This window comes from Leptopilina heterotoma, unplaced genomic scaffold (assembly GCF_015476425.1).
Source record: "Leptopilina heterotoma isolate Lh14 unplaced genomic scaffold, ASM1547642v1 Lhet_81, whole genome shotgun sequence".
NCBI classification, from domain to species: Eukaryota; Metazoa; Arthropoda; class Insecta; order Hymenoptera; family Figitidae; genus Leptopilina; species Leptopilina heterotoma.
This window is the reverse complement of record NW_025111185.1, coordinates 2,169,176-2,193,515: the sequence shown is the minus strand read 5'-3', so window position 1 is coordinate 2,193,515 and position 24,340 is coordinate 2,169,176. Positions and strand designations below refer to the sequence as shown.

Below are 24,340 nucleotides of genomic sequence, written 5' to 3'. Positions count from 1 at the left end.
GTAAAATTTTTGAAAATAATTTAATTGTTTTGAAGAATTATTTTATTAAAATTTTCGAAAATATTTAAATTGTTTTGATGAAGAATTTGAGTCGTTGCAATTAAAAATTAAAATTTCAATCAAAATATAATAATTTTATACTCTGAATTCACATTGAAAGAGCAGATAAACAATTTTTATTTTTGTGACAAACCATTTTCCCGCCTCAGAAAATCACAGAAACAATTAAACTATTCTCGCATTTCTCCGCGAGTTAGTCTTTTATAATTAAAAAAAAATATGCACATCCCATCACATTAAGTCATTAAACATAATATTTATAAAGATTTCTCTTGTCAGATGAGGAGGATAGATTTCAGAAACAAACTTTTCTTCTGGAACATTTAGAACTTAATTATTTTCTACATCTCTCATTAAATTATTTTCTAAAGAATGTCTTATTCTTTCTGCACATTTTGTTTTCTTATTTACAATTATTTACGTTTCTTAACTAAATACGTGCAGTGAAAAACATATCTTGACCTAAAAATTCAATGATTTTAATGTATTATTTATTTTAAAGCTTAAAACAATTCCAAGATTTTAAAAAGATATAAAATCAAAGATTAAAAAAAAGGAATAAATAAAGAAAACAAGAAATAAATTTTCGAAGAAAATTTATTTCTTGTTTTCTTTATTAAAAAGAAATAAATTTAATTTTTTTTTTTTTCGAAATAAATTTTCGAAGAAAATTTATTTCTTGTTTTCTTTATTTATTTCGTTTTTTTGAAATAAATAAATTTAGGAATAAATAAATTTTCAAAGAAAATTTAGAAAAAAGAAAAAGATAGAAAAGAAAAAGAAAGAAAGAGAAAGATTTATTTCGTTTTTTTAAATAAATAAATTCAAGAAGAAATAAATTTTCAAAGAAAATTTAGAAAGAAAGAAAAAATAGAAAAAAGAAGAAAGAAAGAAAAAGAGAAAAAAGAGTGAAGAGAAAGAGAAAATTGCAAAAGTCAACGTTTTTTCTCCAATTTAAAAAGATTTGAAGTTGTTGGGAATTTTTTTTTCCATCTATTTCAGATGAATCTAATCTCTCGTGATTTTCTTATCAAGCAGGTTGGACATGACGAGGCAAGCCCACGGGGACAGAATGAGCAGGCAATTTGTTCCTACTTCCGCACCAATTCACGAACATTTGATCAGGCGAAGTCATCCCGAACTATTAGCCCGTGAGAATGATGTCTCGTGCAAAGCCAAACCGAGACCTAGAACCCTTCATTATCCATTGGCACGTCTACCGGAACCGGAAGTCACAAGAACTCGGCCACGAAGTTCCTACGAGAGTCCCCCTGCCGTGAGGGAACTCAAAGGTCCAAGGAACGTCATCAACACGAGAGATGTAAGGATCTCTTCAAAATCTCCATTTGTTACCATTTTTTATTTTTTTCTAAAACAAGAATTTTTTTTTATTTTTGCAAAAATTTTTTCAAATTCTTTTTCATTTGTATTCGAAAATTTATTATCAAGTTATATATATATATATATATATATATATATATATATATATATATATATATCAATATAAGCTGTAAATTAAGATAAAGTTAAATTCAAATTTAATTTCAATTTAAGAGAAAATTTAAATTATAATTTAAATTAAAAAATTAAATTAATTAATTATTAATTTCTTAAATTTTAATTTATGAGAAAGAGTTAAAATTGAATGATTTATTTATTTAAAACACGTGCAGGATACGATCCTGGAATTATTAAATTATTAACTAATCAGTAATTAAAAATGACTTAAATTTTATAATCAAGAAAGTTATTAAGACTCCTCTTATAATAAAATTAAGAGAACGTATTTTAAATTAAGAGGTATAAAAAGTAAAATAAAATTGATTGAACAACTACTTGGTAATGTGAATACAAAATTAGAAATTAAATTCGATTTATTGTTAATTTAGGTTCATTACTGAATAGATAATTTATTTTTTCTAAACTAATGATCAATTAATTTCAATAATCACCAAGAAAATAATTGTCAGAGTATAGAAACTATATTCAATAATATATAACGCGGACTTTTTACGATGCCAAATTTTACAACTAAAATAAACTTTCGCATTATATAATAGTAAATTATTATTACAGAAAGAATCATTATATAATTCTTATGCAGTATTAAATGTATACAGAGGACAGCATCCGATACTTTATGTATATCTAATTATTATCATTTTCAAAATTTATATTTAAAATCATTTTCCCTGCAAAAGTCTCCAAATTTTTTGAAGGAATAAATTGAAAATTAAATTAAAATTATAAAATTAAAAATATAAAATTTTATAATACTATTTTAATAAATGTAACTAATATTCGAAATATTCATGATCCACAAGTTCTGAATGTTCAAATTAACGAAATTTTTTGATGACATTAATAATTTCAAAAATTAATGATAAAAAGCAAAAAATTTAAAAATAATTGAATTTCTTTGAAGGATTTTACCAAAATTCTTGAAAATAATTGAATTCTATCGAGAAATTTTATTAAAATTGTATTTAAAACAATTGAATTGTTTTAAAGAATTTATTTGAATTTTTTTGAAAATAATTAAGTTTTTTTTAATAATTTTTCTTGAAAATTTTGAAAGTAAATGAATTTTATGAAAAACTTTGAAGTTTTTAAATAATTGTGTTTATGAATAATTGCAATTGATAAAACTATTATTAAATATTATTAAAATTATTCATAGAAAATTAAATTCTTTAAGACAATTTTATTAATGTTTTCGTTAAAAATTAATTTTTCTTGAAGAATTTCTTTAAATTTCTTGAAAAAATGTAGTTTTTTAAAATAATTTTTAATGTAAAGCTATTTAATTCTTTTGAAGGATTTTATCTACATTTTTAAAAATAATTGAATTCTTTCGAGAAATTTTTTAAAAATGTATTGAAAATAATTTAATTGTTTTGTAGAATTTATTTGAATTTTTATAAAATAATTGAGTTTTTATTAATTTTTAAAAAAATTTTGTTGAAAATTTTGAATGTAATTTAATTTTATGAAGAATTTATCTTTCAAGTTGTTAAAATATTCGTGTTTATTAATAAATTTAATTAAAAATATTATTCAATTTTATTAAAAATATTAAAATAAATTAAATTCTTTTAATTTAGAAATTAAAATTCTTTTTGACTTAATTTAATTAGTTTTCGTAAATAATTGAAATTTTTTGCAAAATTTTTTTAAATTTCTTGAAAATAAAGTAGTTTTTTTTAATAATTTGAATTGAGAATTTTGAAAATAATTGAAATTTACAAAGAATTTTATCAAAACTTTCGAGAATAATTGAGTTTTTTAGAAAAATTTTATTACAATTTATAAAAATTATAATTAAACCCGTTCAAGAAATTATATTAAAATCGTATTGAAATTAATTGAAATTCCTGAAAAGAATTTTTATTTATAAAAATTGAATTCTACCAAAGAATTTTACAATTTATAAAAATAATTGAATTGTTTCAAAGAATTTCATCAAAAAGTTTAGGAAATAATTCAATTCTTTTTAAAAATTTTATCAAAAATTGTAAAAAAAATAATTGAATCCTTTCGTGAGATTTTATTAAAATTGTTTTCAAAATAATCGAATTTCTGCAAAGAATTTTACTATTTAAAAAATAATTGAATGCTTTCGAAGAATTTTATTATTTATAAAAATAGTTGAATTCTTTCGAAAAATGTTATTAAAATTTTTTGAAAATAATGAACAAGAATAAATAATAATGTAGGTAATTAATAAGTGAATTTTTTAAATTTTGACTATTGAATTATTCGAAAAATTGATGTTTATATTTGAAAATAAGAAATTATTTAAATTTGCAAAATAATAATAAGTGGAATTTCTTTTGTTTACAGATTAGAGACTTCAGAGATCGTCAAATTTCTCGAGATTTTCGGGATAAATTGAGAGTGAGACCAATGGGGTATCAGGAATTGTCTGAGCATGAAAGATTTCCAGGATTAGATCGAGAGAGCGCGAGACCAGCTTTAGAGATAATCCCTTCGGCAGGAAGATATCGTCATAGTTATGCAGAACCACCGAGACTGGGTCTAGCAGCTCTTCATCCTTACTAATAAACAATTTTCTTTTTAATTAACAAACGATGTATTTAATTATAAAATTATATAACCCAATATTCTCAACGAAAAAAACAAATGGCAGTAACGCTGGAAATGCAATAATCGTTGACATTAATGAGAATTTTTAAAATTCTTCAAATAACAGAATTTATACTTGAAATGCAATAGTAAAGAATTTTATATATTTTTCGAATTAAACAACAGAATGTTGCATATTTTTCGAACAAAAAGAATATTGTATATTTGTCGAATAGAAAAAACAATTGTTTTTTAACTATAGTAACAGAATTCTGTGAGAAAAATTAAAAATTTACAGAATTTTACAATTTACATTCTTTAGAATCGAATTTGATTTTGTTAAAACAATTAATTTGAAAAGCTGAGGGATTAATAGGGATTAATTGACGAAACGATATTTTATTCAACGAAAATGTATAATTTAGTGTTTAGAATTGCTAAAGGAAGACTATTTCATATCGTCTATTATTTTTATAATGCGGAAATTGTTGATATTTAGGATAAATTGTAATTGTAAAAAATCGAAGTTATATTTGCTCAAAAAAAACCCGACGTCTTCACTGAGGAGATTTTAATGAACTTTTTTTCTAAAAATATTTTACAATCAGTAGAAAAATGTTTTTCATTTTTCCGATTGTCAGGTATTTTTTAAAATTTATCATTAAGATTTTCCTTCAGCGTAAAAACTGTTAAAGTCTCGGAATATATTTTTTTTAACTGCGAGGAGGACATTATTGAACTTGTGATTGTTAGATCGAAAATTTTCGAAACAATCATTAAGATAATAAATCACAAATCACAAAGATGATTTTTAAATTAATCAGGTCTTCCAGAAAAGAAAAATACTTAATGTGAGTAAAATCGTGAGACATTTTATGTATTTTTTTTTCAATTAATGTAAAGCGAAAATCTTATATAAAATCTACGTGTTAATTACTATAAATTTTATTCTAGATTTAGAATCATTGATTTATAGTCGCAGGTAGTCGAATTTGCTCACAGGCAACGCTCAATAAAAAAAATCGTAATATACATAATAAGTGATACTGAGATAAAGAAGAAATAGAAACTGAGCAAGCACCTCTTTTGCAGAAACATGAAATTATTTATTGCGAAATTGCACTTGTCGAATATTATTATAGAAGAACTTGCAATGAAAACTGAGTGTCAGTAACATGTCATTTAAACGCAATCAACGCACAAAGATGAAAGAATGAAAAGAAACTCCAAACGAATATGAAAAAAATGTATTTGGTAGAAAATTATGAATTTCATTTTTATTCGTAACTTGCAATTGAGATGAGGAATTTTTCCCCGGGGTTTGAAGTTTCAGAGGTGAAATGACACCTTGTTGTCAGGGTTATTAGTTTCTGATGTATTACTGTATATGAAAAGAGACTAACGACAATAATAACAATAAATAACATTAATATTTGCAGCTTCTTAAATTTTTGTTCTTTATATTCAATCCTCAATCAATATTTTGTTTTGTAAAATATTATCTGTAAAATATTATTTTACAAAACATAAAAACGTTATTTTCGAAACAAAATTATATAATAATTTTCGTACATTAACATAATTTTTAATATAAAATTGTTAATTAAGAACAGTCGTCATAATCATTAATGTAATATTTGTTATCACTATTAAAAAATAATCAAGAATTATCCTTGGTTTTGTCTCAAATTTCAAAAAATTACAAATTCAAACTTTCGAATCTTTGAATTCAGAAAACGTTCGTTTTCTGAAATAATTCTCAAGTTACGATTCTTTCGAAAATTACATAATTTTATCTTATAATACTATTTTTAATGAGAGAAAAAAATAGAGACAAACGCAATATATTTCGTAACAGTTCTAAAATTTTTATTGTCAAGGAACAATATAATTCTCGAAGAGCTTTATGTATTTTTAAGCACAAGAAAATTATGGTTCACGCAGGAAATTTTAAATATTCGATAGTAAAATTTTATTCTTCTCGTGTCAACCATTGAATTTGAAATTCTAATCATTTCTCACTTTTCTTTTTTTAGAAATTTTAACATTTTAAGAAATAGAAGATTCTGTTAAAGAAGATTCTGCCTAATTATATGATTTTTATCTAATATTAAAAGAAAAAGAAACATTTTTATTACCAAATTAAATGTTCTTTCAATTTACCGACACTTTCTCGAGATGCTGAATACTTTTCGAATAAAAAAATACAATTTTTATTAGCTATATTCATAATTTCATAAGAAAAATTATTTTCGAATATCAGTAAAGTCGAGATTCATTATCTTAAGTATTTATTAAAAAAATTCTCATACAAGAAGAAAACTATTTTTTAATTGCAAAGATTAATTGAGAACGTAAACTATTGCAAAACGATAAAAATATTTTGCGTTTTTGAAATAATTTCGTGTTTTTTTTCTAAAATTGTAAAATTTTATAAACCATAAAACTGTAAAAGCAAAATTGACTCTCTTGAACTGTCTTGAAATATAAATAACAAAAGAAAAGGAGACCATTTGACGCTTTTAACACTGAACTTTAAAGAAAATATAAAATTTACCGTTGCACTCGCCAATCATGCATGCAAAAATGGAACAAGTAATTAGAACGGGCAAACATAATTACTTTACAACTGGACAATGGCATTCGCTTTTTCAAAAATTCTCGCATATCCTGTTAATGCTAATTATTTCTCAAGGATAGTTTCTGTATCTATGTCTTCAGAAAAAAATTGATTTCAAACAGAAAGACTTTGCTTTCCCAGTAAACGAATTTTATTTCCATTTAACAGTAACTTATTGTTTACTTAATTAATTATTAAGTAATTAAAATAAATTAATTTTAAATAATTAAATAAATTAATTTTACGTATATTTTAGTTAATTTAGCTAATAATAAAAATAAATTAATGTAACTTTTAATTAAATTAAATTTTAATATTCATTAAATAATTTTCAATATTTATTAAATTAGTTTCAATATTCAGTAAATTAGTTTCTATGTTAACTAAATTAATTATTAATTAAATAAATATCGGGTATCAAAATATTCATATTTGAAGGATAATTTTATTTTTTTTTTCTATTTTAGAATTATATTTGTATTTTAAAAACATTGCGAAGGAAAAATGAATGCCAAATGAAAAAAAATAAACTAGGAGTTACTAATGCAGGAAGTGGGAAGCTGGCATTGTTTCAATGTAACTCGTTTAGAATATCAACTAACTTGAAAGTTCTTGGAAGAAGAAGTATTAGCTTATGTTTAATTAATTATCCAAAGTTAAAAGTGTCAGTAAATGAATATTTCTAACATTCATGAGTGTTAAAACTTTCTCAAAATATTACAAAATTTAAACTCTTCCTTAGAAAAAAATTCTTTCCAAAAATTTCTCAAAGCATTGAAAATTAAACTAAAATTCAATTTTATTAAATAAATAGATTTATTTTTAATCAAATATTTAATACAAATAAAAAATAATTTTTTTTTTATTCCAATTGGAAACTGTATTTAATTTACTTTGGTGTTGATTTAATTTATATAATTTACTTTGATCGTAATTTAATTTAATTTTTTTAATTACTGCCTCTGAAAATACGAAAATATTCAAATTAGTTAAGGGCATATCTCTGGAACCTTTAACTTTCATGTCCCTCGCATATATTTCGATAATTTCAATAACTTTTTACTTTATTTTTGTTGGAAATATTAAAGCTTGATAAGATGAATCAGTTCCAAAAGGTTTTACATTAATTTATTAAATATATCAATAATTATTCCAATCTGAGTGCCCGATTTTTTACAATATCTACTTGTCCCTAACCATACTCTCGGATGGGTTAAACGATAAAACTTTGTAATGAATAAGAGTTACTAATTCTAAGACGCATCTTTTTAAAGTTAATTAAACAGTGAACACTTTTCCGTATGAAAATTAAAAATTTGTTAATTTTGAAAAAAGTTATAAGCTTTCAAACGTTGTCCCTCACTTTTAACCTTTTTGATCGTAATCGAGATATTTATCATTTTTCATTAATAAGACAAATGGCACATCAAAATGACTTACGGGAAATAAAAGTTCAAATTATTAGAATTATTTTGAGACATAGTAAATTGATGTGCCTCGTGTCTTCAAAAAACTGTTGTAATTTAAATAACAGAAAACACGCGCGTACAAAATTTGAAAACGACCGTAATTCGAGTGATACTCCACGAAAATCAAATAAAAGTATTTTAAAAGTACTTGTAAATATTTTCGCATGTGCCATTTAACATCCCGTGAATGTGCTTCAAGAAAAAATACTTTATTGCAAAGATAATGTAAAAATATTTGTCAATTACGGTCGACCGTAATCAACCAAAAGTTTTTAGAAAAGAAATTGTTAAGTATGAAGTTGTCGATTCTCACTTTTTTATAGAAACTGTTAATAAATAAAACTGAAGGTTAAGTTTCAATGTTTATATTTTGATTTTTTAGACAGAATAAATGATCGAAAAAAATAGGATATATAAGAAAAAAGAAAAATAGAAAAAAGTGAATAGAAATTGGAAAGTTTATGAGTGTTAAATTTAAATAAAATGTATCTGGAAATTGCAAGGTAAACTTTATACATTATAATTTCATATTTTTACAATTCAGTTTAATTAAAATCTATTTTTAAAATAAAAACCATTTTAATTTTTTAGTAATTCAAACAAAAAATAAAAGAAAAGTAATGTTAATGACTAGTAATAATATAATAAATACAAAAGTAATATATTATATAATAATATAATTATTATATTATAAATTATAACCCCTCAGTTAATTACTTTCAACTGTTTTCGATTCTAAAAAACAAACACCTGTTAAATATTTTTTTGTTGCACGTTAAAAATAATTCGCAATTTTAAATAGTTTATAACTTTTTGAAGACGAATCATTTTATCTGTCCACTTGGATATTTTGAAAGCTTATTTCTTAAAGTTTATGTAGACAGAGTTTCAATACTGTGCTCAATAAAAAATTAACAAATTTTTTCTCATTGAAAAGTTAAAGGTTCTAGAGATATGCCCTTAAAAAGACGAAAATATTCAATCAAATGGTTAAATATTTTGTAATTTATTCTCTTAATAAAATAAATATGTATGTAAAGAAAAAATAAAAATACAGTTACATGTGAGGGAACAAATTCTCCTTTATATGTAACAATAATGAAATGCATTGAAACTTGATAAATAATTTATTCTACTGGAAAAGAATTTGATCTTCAAATTGATTACATTTCTCTATGGAAAAAGATCGTGCAGAGACTTGAAACTTGATTGTGTATTGAAAGAATCGAGTCTCCCATAAAGGGACCTGGGCGAACCTGATCGTGACTCTCAATGGAGTGACCTGCACACCAACTTTTCAATTATTTTTTCTTCTATTCGTCTAAACACTAATTTTATTTTCAAATTTTCTTCAAAAATTCACTCAACAATTTATCATTTCAAGAAAAAAAAACGAAACAAGTGAGAAGATAATAAATTTTTAATGTTTCTTAGGAATTTTTTTATTTTATTGAGTTTTTTTATTGAATTTTTATGTATGAAATTTTAGAAAATTAAAAATAGAGAAAATAAAAATGTGAAAAATAAAAAGAATACAGAAAATACGGAAAATCAAAATTGTAGAAAATGAAAAATACGGAAAATAAAAAATACAGAAAATAAAAAATGTAAAAAATAAAAAATATATAGAAAATAAAAATGTAGAAAAAAAACTTCAGAAAATGAAAAAAAAAAAAAAATATTGAAAATAAAAAATACGGAAAATAAAAAAATACAGAAAATAAAAAATACAGAGAATAAAAAATTTAAAAATGAAAAATATAGAAAATAAAAAGTACTGAAAATGAAAAATTTAGTAATGAAAAATACAGAAAAATGAAAAATAGACAATAAAACAAAAAATTAAAAAAGAAATAATTGAATTCTAATAAAGTTTTCAAACTATCAATTTTTACTTTTCAAAATCTCAGACAGGGGGGAAAATAAAAGAAATTTGATATAATTCGAGTCCAAGAAGTAATTACGGTGTAAAACAGAATTTTAGTGATTTGAAATTGGAAATACTGGGTTCAAAAAGCAAATTACATACTGCTTAAAAATAACAAGTTTGGTCGTCTGGCAAAAGATAAAAATCCTTTTCTTTTAGAAAGTTTCCGAAGATGCTCTTTTCGGTCGCTCATTATACAAAATTACAGATGTGATAAAGCGAAGGGTACAAAGAATGCGTGATAAAAGTAGAAAAAAATTTATTAGCCACTAAATAAAGGCGCAATTCATTCAATTTTATTATTTTTTATCTATAATTAATTTATTTTTTATTCACTCTATTAATTTTTTTCTCCAATTTCTTTTTCATTTGCTTCTTTTATTTAATTAACTTATTTTTATTTGCTTCAGTTATTTTTTTATTTATTTTTAAAATTTTTAGGACCAAAAATTTTTTTATTTTTCACTAAATTAATTGACTTATTTATTTAATTTAATTACTTTTTAATTTATTTCATTTTCTTTTATTTTATAATTTAAAATTCTGTAAATAATTGAATTCTGTAAATAATTTACTTTTTAAATAAAGGAAAAAGAATATATTCTTTAAAGAAAACAGAATTTTTTTTTTACTAAAGAATATATTCTTTTTTCTTTATTTTACTCATTTACCTACAAAACCAAAAAGGAGAGAAATGAAAATATTCCGAAAGTCTCGTTTCAAGAAAGGAATAAAAATGCAATTAAAATATTACTATGCAAGGAAAAAGAATATTTCTTCTTTTTTTCATTTTGCATTTAGTCTATAGAGACTAAGCTTCTAAGGTGACCTCATGCCTATTAAGTACCCATTAAAGCAAAAATATACGTGACAAAAAAAAACGGATATTCCGTGTCGGAAGTTCCGTTGCTCCCAATGTACGAGAAAGAATTTTATCTTTACTTTTTCCAACTTGTCTGTCGAACAGGTTTGTCAAAGATTTAAAAAAAACGCAAAACCTTCTCACGATCCTGGTAAAGTCTGAATGCAATATTCCCTTAAACAGCAATAAAGACAGTGAATTACCTTTAGAGTTTGATTCTATTATGTTTTAATAAATCATATTTTGTTTTTACTTTATAAGGCCAGCGAGTGAGGCGCTATAAAGAAAATAGGAAAATTCATTTAAATTTATAATCATTTTGTTTCATTACAGTTGCTTTTTAAAACTGTACTTTGATCTATTTTCATTTTCTCGATTTCAAAAATTTGATTCTGGAAATTCTTCATTTTCAAATTTTTTATTATATTTATTTTTATACTTCACTATTTTATTTTAGTTTACTTTACTTTACTGCGGAAAATAAAAATAAATTAGAATTTTAAAAAGCAAATTTACAAAAAATGGAAAAAAATAATTACTCTTTTTAATTCTGTTTAAATAATTGAAGAAAAAAATAATAGCAGAAAATGTGGAAAATAAAAATAAAAAATTGAGCAGTTACAGTTTTTAAAAACCAAGTGTACTATTAATATAAAAAACAAAAAATTCCACCAAGGAAAAAATGAAAACAGAATTCTATTCAAATAATTGAAAAAACAAAAAAAAAATGTAGAACAAATTTTTTTTAAGTAACAGAAGAGTTTTTTAAGTAAAGAAATAAAGATTGAAAATCAAGTGGAAATGGAAAGAGATCAAAGAGTTTTTTTTGTAATATTATAAATGACGAAGGAAACAGGAAAAGGAAATTTAATTCTTATTATCTGCTACCAGAAGATTGTATATACTGCATTGAGAGTTGAAGGATGTAGGCGATTTTGCTGACCGCGTTAGTAAAAGTGAATACTGCTGTCCGAGGCAGTTCAGCAGACATCACTTCCCTGGCGTTCATGTCTCCCGTTATTCTAATCGCGTTCAAGAAAGTCTAATGCACACATTCACGTCTCTCAACTCCAATCACCAAAGACATGTGCATTAAATTATTCCCTGCTTGTAAACGATACAGAATCCGGAATGCTTTTCGCTCCAAGAATTCCTCAATTCTATTCATTCCTCTCCTCTCCATTCTAAATTTCCATCTACAAGAAGAAAAACTTGAATGAAAATCCTTTCCACATTTCAAATATATACAAAACAAAAATATTTCTTCATTTTAAAAATACGAAAAAAAAATTTGTCTCATTCATTTTAAATGTGGAAAAAATTCAAAATAGAAAAAAAATTGTTTCTTTAATTTTAAATATGGAAAACAATTAAAAATAGGGAAAACAAATTTATTTCTTATTTTAAATACGGAAAACATTTAAAATAGGGGAAAAAAATATTTTTTTCATTTTAAATACGAAAAACATTTAAAAATAGGGAAAAAAATTTCTTTTATTTTAAAAACAGAAAATATTTAAAATAGTAAAAACTTTGTTTCTATCATTTTAAATGTGTGAAACATTTTCATAATTTTTAAATTATTAAAAATACGAAATTCAAAGTATCGAAATAGAAGAGTTTCTTTCCCCTCGTCTTGCATATTATATTTTACTCAAGAGAGAAAAACTTGAATGAAAATGTCTGTCAAGAAGAACATTAATACTCGTGTATATTTCAATTTTGACGTTTAGAGAAAAATTGCAGAAGCTGGAAATTTTACATTTAAAATGTGTTATTCAACGCTGACATTCCTTCAACTCTTTTATGCAACAAGGAACAAATATGTTATTTGCACCTTCATTGAATAAAATAATAATGGAAAAAAAAATCCGAGGAAGTGTCATAAAAGAAAGTTTAAAACCGTTAGACACGGAATTTATTGCACAATAAAATCAAGTATTAAAGATTTAATAATAAAATATGATGAAAATCCTCTTTTGAAAATCAATTCTTTTTTCCCATTAATTCCATCTCTCAATCAATCAAAATGATTTTTCTATAAAATATATTGAAAGGAATATTACGAAACACGCACGGAAAATTGTTAACTTATTTTTTCTTTCACTTACAATATTTAAAAAATTTATTATTTATTATAAAAGAAAAATTATTTCGAAAATAATTTATTTTATACAATAAATAATAAAAGAATTTTTCATTTAAATATATTATTTTTTAAGTAAAAATTATTTTTTATAATAAATAATAGCAGAAGTTTTAAGCATTGCAAGGAAAGGATAAAATCTATATTAATAATAATCATTGTATTCTGGTAATTGAATTAAATTTTATGAAGCTTTTCTTTTAAGTTTTTAAAATAATCGTGTTTATCATTTATTGTAATTAATAATTTTCCTATTAAATTATATTAAAATTATTCATAGAAAATTAAATTATTTTAAATAATTTTTTTAGAGTTTTGGTAAATAATTACACTTTTTTTAATAATTTCATTAAATTTCGTAAAAATAATGTAATTTTTTTGAATAATTTTAATTGAAAATTTTTGAAAATAATTGAAATTTACAAAGGATTTTATTAAAAACTTTTGAGGACAATTGAAATGTTTAGAAAAATTGTATTACAATCTTTATATATCATTGAACCTGTTAGAGAAATTTTATTAAAATTGTTTTGAAAATAATTGAATTTCTCAAAAGAATTTTATTATTTACAAAAATAATTGAATTCTTGCCAAGAACTTTACAATTTATAAAAATAATTGAATTGTTTCGAAGAATTTTATCAGAATTGTTAAAAATAAATAATAATTGAATTTTTATTAAAAACTTTTGAAAATAATTGAATTTAAATAATATTCTTAAAAATAATTGTATTATTCTTTCGAGAAATTTTATTAAAATTGTATTAAAAATACTTGGAATTCCTTTGAAGAATTTTCTCACTTATATGAATAATATTTTAATCTACGAAGAATTTTCTTATTTATGAAAATATAATTATATTCTTGACAAGAATTTTACAATTTATAAAAATAATTGAATTGTTTCGAAGAATTTTATAATTAAATAAATAATTGCATTTTTTGACGGAATTTTATTAAAAATTATGAAAATAATGATTTTTTAAAATGAATTTCATCAAAATTGTCCAAAATAATTGAATTTACATTAAAACTCTTGAAAATAATTAAATTTGAATAATATTTTTAAAAATAATTTTATACTTTCGAGAAATTTTATGAAATGTATTGAAAATAATTGAATTCCTCCGAAACATTTCATTATTATTTATGAAAATAATTGAATTCCTTTGAAAAATTTTATTATTTATGAAAATATTTTAATCTTGCGACGAATTTCCTTATTTATGAAAATAATTAAATTCCTGCGAAGGATTTTACATTTCAGAAAAATAATTGAATTGTTTCGAAGAATTTTATTTGAATTTTTGAAGGAAATTTATTAAAAATTTTGAAAATAATGATTTTTAAAAAGATTTTCATCAAAATTATCGAAAATATTTTAATTTATATTAGAATTGTTGAAAATAATCGAATTTAATTAATATTTAAAAAAAATAATTGTATTCTTTCGAGAAATTTTATTAAAATTGTATTGAAAATAATTGAATTGCTCTAAAAAATATTATTATTTATGAGAATAATGAAATTCTTGCAGAAAATATTATTAAAATTTTTAAATAATAATAAACAAGAATATTTAATATTATGTTCTTAAAAAGTGAATTCTTTAAATTTTAAATCTGTAATCATTTAAAAAATGATGTTTATTCTTGAAAATATATAATTTTTTAATTTATAAAATAATAATAAATGGAGTACCGCATTCCCCGCCTATATTATTTGCTAGTTAATAAATAATTTGTCCGTGATAAAAAAAAATAATTATGAAATTTAAATAAAATAAAAATTAAATTATTAAATATTAATATTATTAAATTATTAATTAATTATTATTTTTAATTTAATTTAAATAATTATTATTATTATTTTTTTTTGTCAAAAGTTTGACAATTAATTATCAAAAAAAAAAAAATAGAATAGATTGTCAATTTAGAAAATAGAAAAAAATATTCAAACAATAGAGTGTGGTTTAATTGTTTTTGTAAATTTTAATCTGGGGGAACTAACCTGGTGGGTTCATATCGCGAAGGACCGAAATCGATTCTTCGGAGAGACTTGACGATGACATTGGTGAGATAAGAGGAATTCTTGTAATTAGCGATGACCCAGTGACACACTCGATTTTCGTTCATGAATCGTTCAAGATCTTTCAGCCAATAGAATTTGACGCTCTCACGGGTGTGGAATGTAATTTTGAAGGCATTCAACCACACCTAATTATAGGTGCAGGGCAGGAGATGCGAAAACTTCACTTATTCCTCTTTTACCATCGAGGAAACAGGTATCCTCTCCTTGACACATTTTCTTTTATTTCTCTCTCTCTCTCCTTTTCTCTCCTTTACAATCGATCGCTAATTTTTTCACCTTCGATTCATCTGCAAAATAAAAATATCATAAATATAAATTCTAATCAATAAAATAAAATAATACAGAATTGAATTTATATTTAATATTTTGATTTTGATTTACAATTTTGATTTACAAAAGTTGACTTTTAAATCAAATTCAAAATTTTAAATTAATTTTTTTACTTTTCTTGATTTTTTCTCTAAAGTGTTTTTTTTCAAAACAATTTAACTTTATTTCTAAATATTCATTCTGTTTTTATTTACTCTCTAATTTTAATTCTTTCCTTTTATTTTGTTGTAATTTAATTTATAAATAAAGACGTTTTTTCTTTCAATTAAAAAAATAATTTGGTTTTCGATTAATTTTTTTTTTTTTGCGTAATAAGTCGATGATAATTTCTTCTCGAACGGAACTTGATATGCGAGGAGAAAAATATAATTTTCTGTGGAAAAAAAAATCCTTGAATGGATCAACGATCGGATAAAGTCTTTTCTTTTATAATCCGTTACTTCTCGAGTTTTATTCTGACCTCCCGTATTTTTCTCACTTAAGTTGATTGCACGTAATTATATAGGTGACGTTTGAACGAGGAGAATATGCATTCCTCTGTGCATAAATTGAATAACATTATATGTTCCTCATTTACTAACGCAGATTTCCGAATAACAGTACACGAATTTCAGAAATTGAGATTTTAATTCCAACCCAAATAATTTTTCCATATTTTTTTGCAAAAAATTGATTAAGCGATACTTAGAGAGAAAAAAAACGAATAATAATGAGATATTAAAACGAAAATAAAATTATTTATTATAATTATTTATTATTAATATGAAAATAAAATTCTATTCAATTAAAACGATATAAATAATATAAAAAAATGATATTAATAGAAAATGACACTGTTACAAAAAATGAGTCTTACATAATTATACTATTAAAGAAAATGATTCTTATAAAAAAAAAATAAAATTGATACTAATAAAATAAAAAATGATACTAATAAAACGAAAAACGATACCAATAAAATATAAATCGATACTAATAAAATATAAAACGATAGTAATAAAATATAGACAATAGTAATACAAAAATAATAAAGAATAGTAACAAAAAAATAGTAATAAAAAAATAGTACGAATAAAAAATTTAAAAAATAATAAAACGATAAATATTAAAATTTGTTTTAAATTTTCGTGACTCAATGAATTCTTAATGGCAAAATTAATGGTTCCAGAATTATCAAGTTCAAGTTAAGAGAAAAATGGAAGAGAATGAAATTTTTATCTCTAACGAGTTTTACTTATAACTTATTAGTCAGAAATGTTTGGAAATAGGATTTTTTAATACCTGTTTTATATAAACTTGAGAACTGGTAATTCTTGAAATTTATCGAATAACCTTCCACGTCCAACAAATGTCATTCAGGATTCAAAAGGACACGAGCTGCTCTCGAAATAGTCTCTTATTGCTTCATTGTTTTCACTCTTGCGTATTTTTTTCTGAAAAAAAACAAACATCAATTATATTTCAGAATTGTTTATGCAAAAATAGCAAATATTCTGAATTTTCCCTGAATTTTTCACTAAAATATTTAATTGTTGACAAATTGTTAATTATATTAAGAGAATAACTAATTCAATAAATAACAAACAAATAGTAGTGAAATAAATAATAATTAAATAAATAACAAATTAATAATAATTTAATAAATACATTCAGGAACATTTTTCCTAAATATTCAAAATTTATAACTAAAAAAAAACAGAAGAATGTGAAATAATTTTTTTTTTTACATTTTAAAGAACTGTTTGAGAAAAATTCTTTTACAACTCGCACTTAAATAAATTTATATTTTGTAAGTGGTTTTAAATAAATTGCTTATTTATGCATTTTACGAGAAATTACTGTCAAGAAATTCTTATCTGTTTTGGTCAATTAACTGACGCGTATTATTTACTTAAAATTATTTTTTTCTATGGGAGTAATTTTATAGTTTCATGGTAAGTAAAATAAGTCATTTACGAGTCAAAGTTGCAATTTCACAGACTCTGCATTTTAGCGAGAAAGCCTGAAATTGTGAACAGTTTTGACTTTTTCCATATAAAAATATTTTATTTTCCACAATAAATATTCTTTTAGAGAAAATTAACATTTTCTATTCCCTTTCTTCTTTCTTTAGTCTATTTTCTCTTCTCTCATTCTATATTTATGTGATAAATTATTTACGAAAATAAATAAAACGAAAATAAATATATAAACAAGCGTAGATGAATTTTAGTTCTTTTTTCAAAATTTGAAATTGCGATTCTATGAAAATTTTTGAAAATTAAAGCTTCTAATGAGAAATTCGAGCAGTTTGGAGAACGTCCCATCGGGAATTATTATCGCAGATGGTCTGACGAAAGGGATGTCGTTACCGATCGATTTCACCTAAGTTGAGAGCTCTTAGAAACCGGCTCTTGGTGACTTTAAATGTAAACAAACGATCATTTAATAAAAAAAAGCCACACATGTCAATTATTGCCTCTAGCTACTATTATAGAAATTTTTCGAAAGGAGAATTTCTGGTCGCTCCTCAAACATAAAAAATATATTCATAAATTCAAAGACGACTAATAGCGATTACGTATGCGGATATGAAACCATCCTCTCTTCCTCTCTGTCTTTCTCCTACAATTTTCTTTTTTCCAGAGGGGAAAATTAACGAAATTCTTAATTAAAATAATTTTATTCACGATTTTCACTCAAAAAATGAAGAAAATAATTTCAAGATAACTTTCTTTTGTTTATATATTAAAAAATTCGATGATCAGGTATTTTTAGAAATTTCTTGATTAATTGTCGAGATATGAATGTTTCGAAGGTAAAATTAGTAATCAACGAAAATAGATTTCTAGCACTCAACTTTCAGGAATTCTAACATGGAGACAGAAACTCCGTTAACACTTTTACGTGACAGTGTTGAAGAAACAATCTAAATTCCAAATTGATTAACATTTTCGAAAAACAATTGTTGCAATAATTTTTTATTTCCAGGAAAAAAATTCAAAAAATAAAAATTATTAACTATTTAATACCTGACGTAATTTTTTATTATTTAAATTCGAAACAGAAACAAATAAATTTTGTTCAATTCGTTCAGAGCTTTTGGGGGACACAAATTTCCAAATTCCAAAGCTAGTTTTGATCGATTGAGAATTTTATTTCTGAATGACTTCATTCATCAATAATTTCCAAAAACTAACTCCATACCAATAATGGGAATGTAGGAAAAAAAAATACAAATTCTAAAGGAAAAGTGAAAGAAATCGAAATCTAATTTCCAAACAGACGCCTACAAATATTACCGATAATGATCTGACAACTTTTTTCCCAAGGTTTTTCATATGGAATTCTTAAGAAATGATTTCTTCGGTCACTTAGACTTGAAAACACCAATAAATTTCAGAGCACCCTCGTCCTGTATACAGTTAGACTTTGTTTTCTTCGTTTCCGGGAAAAAAAAGATGTGCGGAGAGAAAAAGAAGAGAAATAAAATAGAACGAAAAAATATGAAAGTAAGAGAGAACAAAACTCGTAGAAATTCTTTGCGAATTTAATTTTTTATAGGGAAATAATTTTCTGTGCAGACGAAAATGTAAATCGAAAATTTTAAATAAATTTTTACCAAGATTTTAATTATTTTCGAAAATTTTCATAAAATTCTTCGGAGAAATTTAATTACTTTCAAAATTTATAAAATTTTTCGCAAAAATATATTTTGAAAAATTTTTATTAAATTCTTAATGAGAATTGAAATATTTCCATTACAATTTTAATTACATTCCTCGAAAAACTTGAATTATTTTCGAAAATTTTAATAAAATTCTTCGCAGGAATTTAATTATTTTAAAGAAATTTAATAAAATTCTTCGCATAAATTCAATTATTTCGTAAAATTTTCATTAAATTCTTTATGAGAATTGAAATATTTCCAATACAATTTTAATTGCATTCTTCGAAAAAACTTAAATTTTTTTGGAAGTTTTAATAAAATTCTTCGCAAAAATTCAATATTTTGAAAAATTTTAATTAAATTTTCGTAAGAATTAAGTTATTTAATTATTTTAAAGATGTTAATTAAATTTTTCTCAAGAAATTTCATTATTTTGAAAAATTTGTACAATATGTCTCTTTAAAAGAATTCAGTTATTTCAGTTTAAAAATTATAAAAGAAATACTTTTAATTGAAAACAATTTGATTTTCATTGAAAAGAGAAATTAGAAAACAAAAAGCAAACAAAATCAAAATTCTGATTAAAATAAAAAAATATCGTTCGGTAAAACTGGTTTAAAAAAAAATGAATATCGATCAGTGAATGATTCGGAAATTTCGATCCCTTGAAAGTTTGGATGTGAATCCGAGATGAAAAGTGCTGATTGACCCGCAGCGGGGAATCTTGGCCTCAACAGGTGTCTGTTTGAATGGCGAATTTCGAGACATCCTGACCTCGAGACCTCGAAATTTGCAAGAGGTGACAGACCCGACGACGTTGGATTTCCCTCGTTTCCACTTGTTGATCGGTTCCCTGCGCAATCTCTGACCTATAAAGGGCAGACCGTCGACTCCATCTGCACGTGCACGCAGGTTACGTAGGTGCGTAACTAGGCAAGAATTTTAAAGCAAGCCAAAGAGCTTGTCAGGTGCCCTGCGAGGTTCGGGGGCCCCGACTTCTTGAATACCTGCTGAATAACTAAAAGCCCCCTCCTCTCTCTCTCTTTCTCTCTCTTTTATTCCACCTCTCTTCCTTGCTGAGCATCGTCGTCGTCGGATTTCAATTCCCAGCAGTCCGGTTCAGACCGCCTTCACCGCTAGAACCTTTACTTCTCGTTTCTGTGAAATTTCAAAGTTTATTAATATTTTTTTTTCCTTCTGATTTCGTAGTTCGTGAGACCGGGACCAGCAAACAAAAGAAGTTCCGAGCGACGATTCTTTATTCCAACGCCGGAAGTTGTCTTTAGTGCTTTAGCTTGAACGGTGCCTCGTGGCTCGAGTGAAAAAGTCGCGAAAACCGCGGCCTCTGCAGCAGCCGCACCTCCAGATTCCACCGCTACCAACACAGGTAACACGTTGAATTCCTGGAGGCACGTACGTACACAGTCCACGACGCTGCATACCTCGCTCGAAGACCTGGGAAAAAAGTTGAAGAGGAGGAGAAGAAGAGAGAGAGGGAGAGTTGGGGAGAGTGAGGTAGCCAGGTAAGAAAGGTAGAGGCGGAGGGACAGGAGAGAGAGACTGCAGGTGGAAGGGGCAGCTAGATGGAAAGGAGGCAGCCATAATGGCTTGATGCGATCTCCTCGAGGCGGCTACAGCTGCTGCGAAATCGAATCTAGAACTCCTTGGATAGTTTTGCAATCATAACGTCTACCGCTGACTACGCAACCTCATGTCATTCCATGCCCTCAGTGATCTCTCGCCACTCGATCAGTGATTTACTCTAAAACACAAATTTTCAAGTGATTACTCACAAGTGTTCTCCTCTTCAGACAGTGTTTCCCATCTGAGTGCTTTCGAGGCTCCACACTTCCATCAGTGATTTCCCCCAATGTTTTTAGATTCTTGTGATTCGTCTCGTGACCCATGATTAGTGTCTGTGTGTGTCACCTGAAAGAAAATAAAAATTTTTCAATTTGACAGTTGTCAAAAGTGCGAGAGAAGAAATCATCGCGTATGTTATTCTCAGTGTTGAAAATCCCGTTCGGCGAGGGATAGAGAAGAGTAGGTGAAGCGATAGCGAGTCGTGACCGTTGAAGCGAAAAGATGAGAGGGGCAAATCACGACTCGGCGACGCCGTATTGTCGCTGCAGGGTGCTCTACCTGGGAAGTTCCGTGCCACATGCGAGCAAAGAGGGCCTACTCGGAGTGCAGGAGCCACTTCGTGAGCTCTATCCCGAGCAAGGGGCGCTAGGAGCACGCGGCATCGACTCCTGGCTCAGCGTTTGGAGCAACGGTCTCCTGCTGGAGAACGTCGACGAGCATCGCAAGAAGGTCACCAGGTTCTTTCCCATCGAGGCCCTGCACTATTGCGCCGCCGTGCGCCACGTGAAAGGCGGCAACAGCGATGCATCAGCAACGCGATTCCTCCCCCTCGACTCACCCTTCGCCCGAACACCAAGTGCCAATCATCCGCCCCTGTTCGCCGCTGTTCTCCGGCGAACAACTGGCATCAAAGTTCTCGAGTGCCACGCCTTCATCTGCAAGCGCGACATGGCTGCCAATGCCCTGGTGAGGTGCTGCTTTCACGCCTACGCCGACAGCAGCTACGCCAAGGGTCTCGACCCCGCCAGCCCCAACACCAACGGCACCATCGCTCCCCAGCAGACCGGAAGTCTCTACCACACTCTCGGCGGCTCCAGCACCACGCTCGACAGTCCCCCCATCACCAGGCTCGACACGACCCCATCGGACGACATGAGCCTCTACAACGGCGACGAGAACCACAAGGTCTGGGCCCGCGGTCGCGACGAAGTCGACGGCGTCTACCAGGAGCAGGGCACTCTCCGCAGCACCAAGGGCTCCAGGCCTCGCCAACTCGTCGCGCCTCCTCCCCCGCCGCCACCTCCTCCACCCCCGACCCAACCACTCATGCTCGACGAATCCATGACCTCCAAAAAGAAGTCCAGCAAGAAGCTCAAGAAACTCAAAAACCGTCTCCAGGACGACCAGATGCAGCACCTCCACCACCCCCAGATGCACCACCAAACCCTCTACACCAACGGCCACGGCCACCACACTCTCGGCCACCCCATCCGCCAGCAACACTACCACCCCCATCAACTGCCCCCCAGCAGTCGATCCATCGCCGGCACACTCGCCCGACCAGCCCCAGTCCTCCTCGTCCCAGCCGCCACCCTCCCCAGAAAAGCCCACCATCATCCCCGTGGCCTGCGACCAATCCCGGCCGCGGCGCCCGTCGTACCGGTTTTCGCACCTCTCGTGCCCCCACCGCCCGCAGCCATGTACACCGCAGGCACTTACGGTACTGCCGGAAATCGCGGCAGACGCTATCCGGAAGTGGACAACTCAACGCTGAACAACTCCCGCCGCCTGGCAGCGTCACACGCCGACCTCACGGCCCCTGAGCCCCGACCCACCGAGAGTCCCGAGAACGATTCACGATTTGGCACCGGAATCTACCGCCGCAAGGGCCACCTGAACGAGAGGGCATTCTCGTACAGCATTCGCGCCGAACATCGCAGCAGAAGTCACGGAAGTCTCGCCTCATTGGGCTTCAGCATTCCCAATGGTAATCCCGTGCCCAAGGCCAAGAAGGACAAGGAGATCGAGCAATTAGTCGCTGGGCTGACACTCGACGATGGCCATCATCAGGAGAATGGACACTATCCACCTGGACCGCACATCAGGACGGCCAATTCGCACTATAATCATCATCAGCAACATCAACCGCCACAGCCTCTCCCGAGGCCACGGCCCCGCTAAGAAGAACAATTCTTTTTCTCGCGGGAGAACTTTTACCTCTTGATCCAAGTACTCATGCCTTGTTCTGCAAAGGAATTTTTTTTATTAAAACTTCCCTTCAACCACGTAGCGCTTTGTTTCAATAATAATACCGTAACTATACCGTAATTTTCTCGCAAAAAATTCATATGTCTTAGAAGAGACTTTTTTGAAGGGAAAAAAAACTTTTTTCCGCAATCAAAAGAAAATCAATTTTCATTCATTAAATCTATTTTCGAATTTCAATTTGTTTGAAAATATTTCAAACAAATTATGATCCTAAAGTTCTGAACGTTGAAATGAACGAAAATTTATTTGTTTCCACTTCAAATTAAATTTTTATTACTGTAAATTTAATTGATTAAATTTCTAAAAAAAATAAAATCGTTCATAAAAATTCGACTTCTTAATTTTCAGTACAATCTGTCATTTTTGGAAATATTTTTAATAGCATGTATTTCGTTCATTTAAACGTTCAAAACTATATTTATAACAAATTTAGCCCTGAAAAAAATATAAAAGGAAAAACTAATTTTGATTTTACGTTGGAAAAATTAAATTTCCCTTGTTGGTAACTGAAGTATTAATTTTTAATGCCATGTATAAGCAATTTTTCTTAAGTTAGAACAGAATAAAGCAAATATTAAAAATATTGAAAATATTTATTAAGTAAAAAATATTGAAAATTGCAAAAATTTTTATTTTCAAATATCAAATTCAATCTTTGAATAATTTCAGAATCAAAAATTTTTAAAATTCACTTATTAACTAATTATTAGTTATTATTTTTTTAAATTTTAATAAATTTCTTCGAAAGAATTCAATTATTTTGATAAATAATAAAATTCTTCGCAAGAATTCAATTATTTTTATGTAAATTGTAATAAAATTCTTCGCAGGAATTCAATTATTTTTACAAATAATAAATAAGAAATCAATTATTTTTGAAAAATTGGAAATAAAAATCTTCGCAATTCAATAATTTTCAAAACGATTTTAATAAAATTTATCGAAAGAATTCAATTATTAATTAAAAATTTTCGATACAATTTTTTAAAAAATTAAGTTATTTTGAAAAAATTGTACCAAATTCTTCGCAATAATTGGATTATTTTTTATGAGTAATAAAGTTCTTCAATGTAATTCAATGATTTTCACTACAATTTTAATAAAATTTCTCAAAAAGATTCAATTATTTAAAAAAATGTTATACCTTTTCGAAAGAATTCAATTATTTATAAAAATTTTAATATAATTCTACACAAGAATTTAATTATTTTTAGTACAATTTTTATACAATTTCTCCCAAAAAATTGA

General features: G+C 26.8%; 2 protein-coding genes across 3 annotated transcripts in view; both read left to right on the top strand.

Moving 5' to 3' along the window:
- LOC122511236 overlaps nucleotides 1-5,594 on the top strand; it is a 70,506-nt gene extending 64,912 nt beyond the window's left edge. For both annotated transcript variants that reach the window (XM_043626369.1, XM_043626368.1), the window contains 2 exons: nucleotides 1,099-1,381; nucleotides 3,904-5,594. In XM_043626369.1, coding sequence (XP_043482304.1) covers nucleotides 1,099-1,381; nucleotides 3,904-4,122 — 502 coding nt within the window. In that variant the 3' untranslated portion in view covers nucleotides 4,123-5,594. The remainder of the gene's footprint in view (nucleotides 1-1,098; nucleotides 1,382-3,903) is intronic.
- Nucleotides 5,595-19,845: 14,251 nt separating this feature from the next.
- LOC122511237 lies at nucleotides 19,846-23,711 on the top strand. Its single transcript, XM_043626371.1, has one exon. The coding sequence runs from the start codon at nucleotides 21,326-21,328 to the stop codon at nucleotides 23,003-23,005; it is 1,680 nt and encodes a 559-aa protein (XP_043482306.1). The 5' UTR covers nucleotides 19,846-21,325; the 3' UTR covers nucleotides 23,006-23,711.
- Nucleotides 23,712-24,340: the final 629 nt, after the last annotated feature.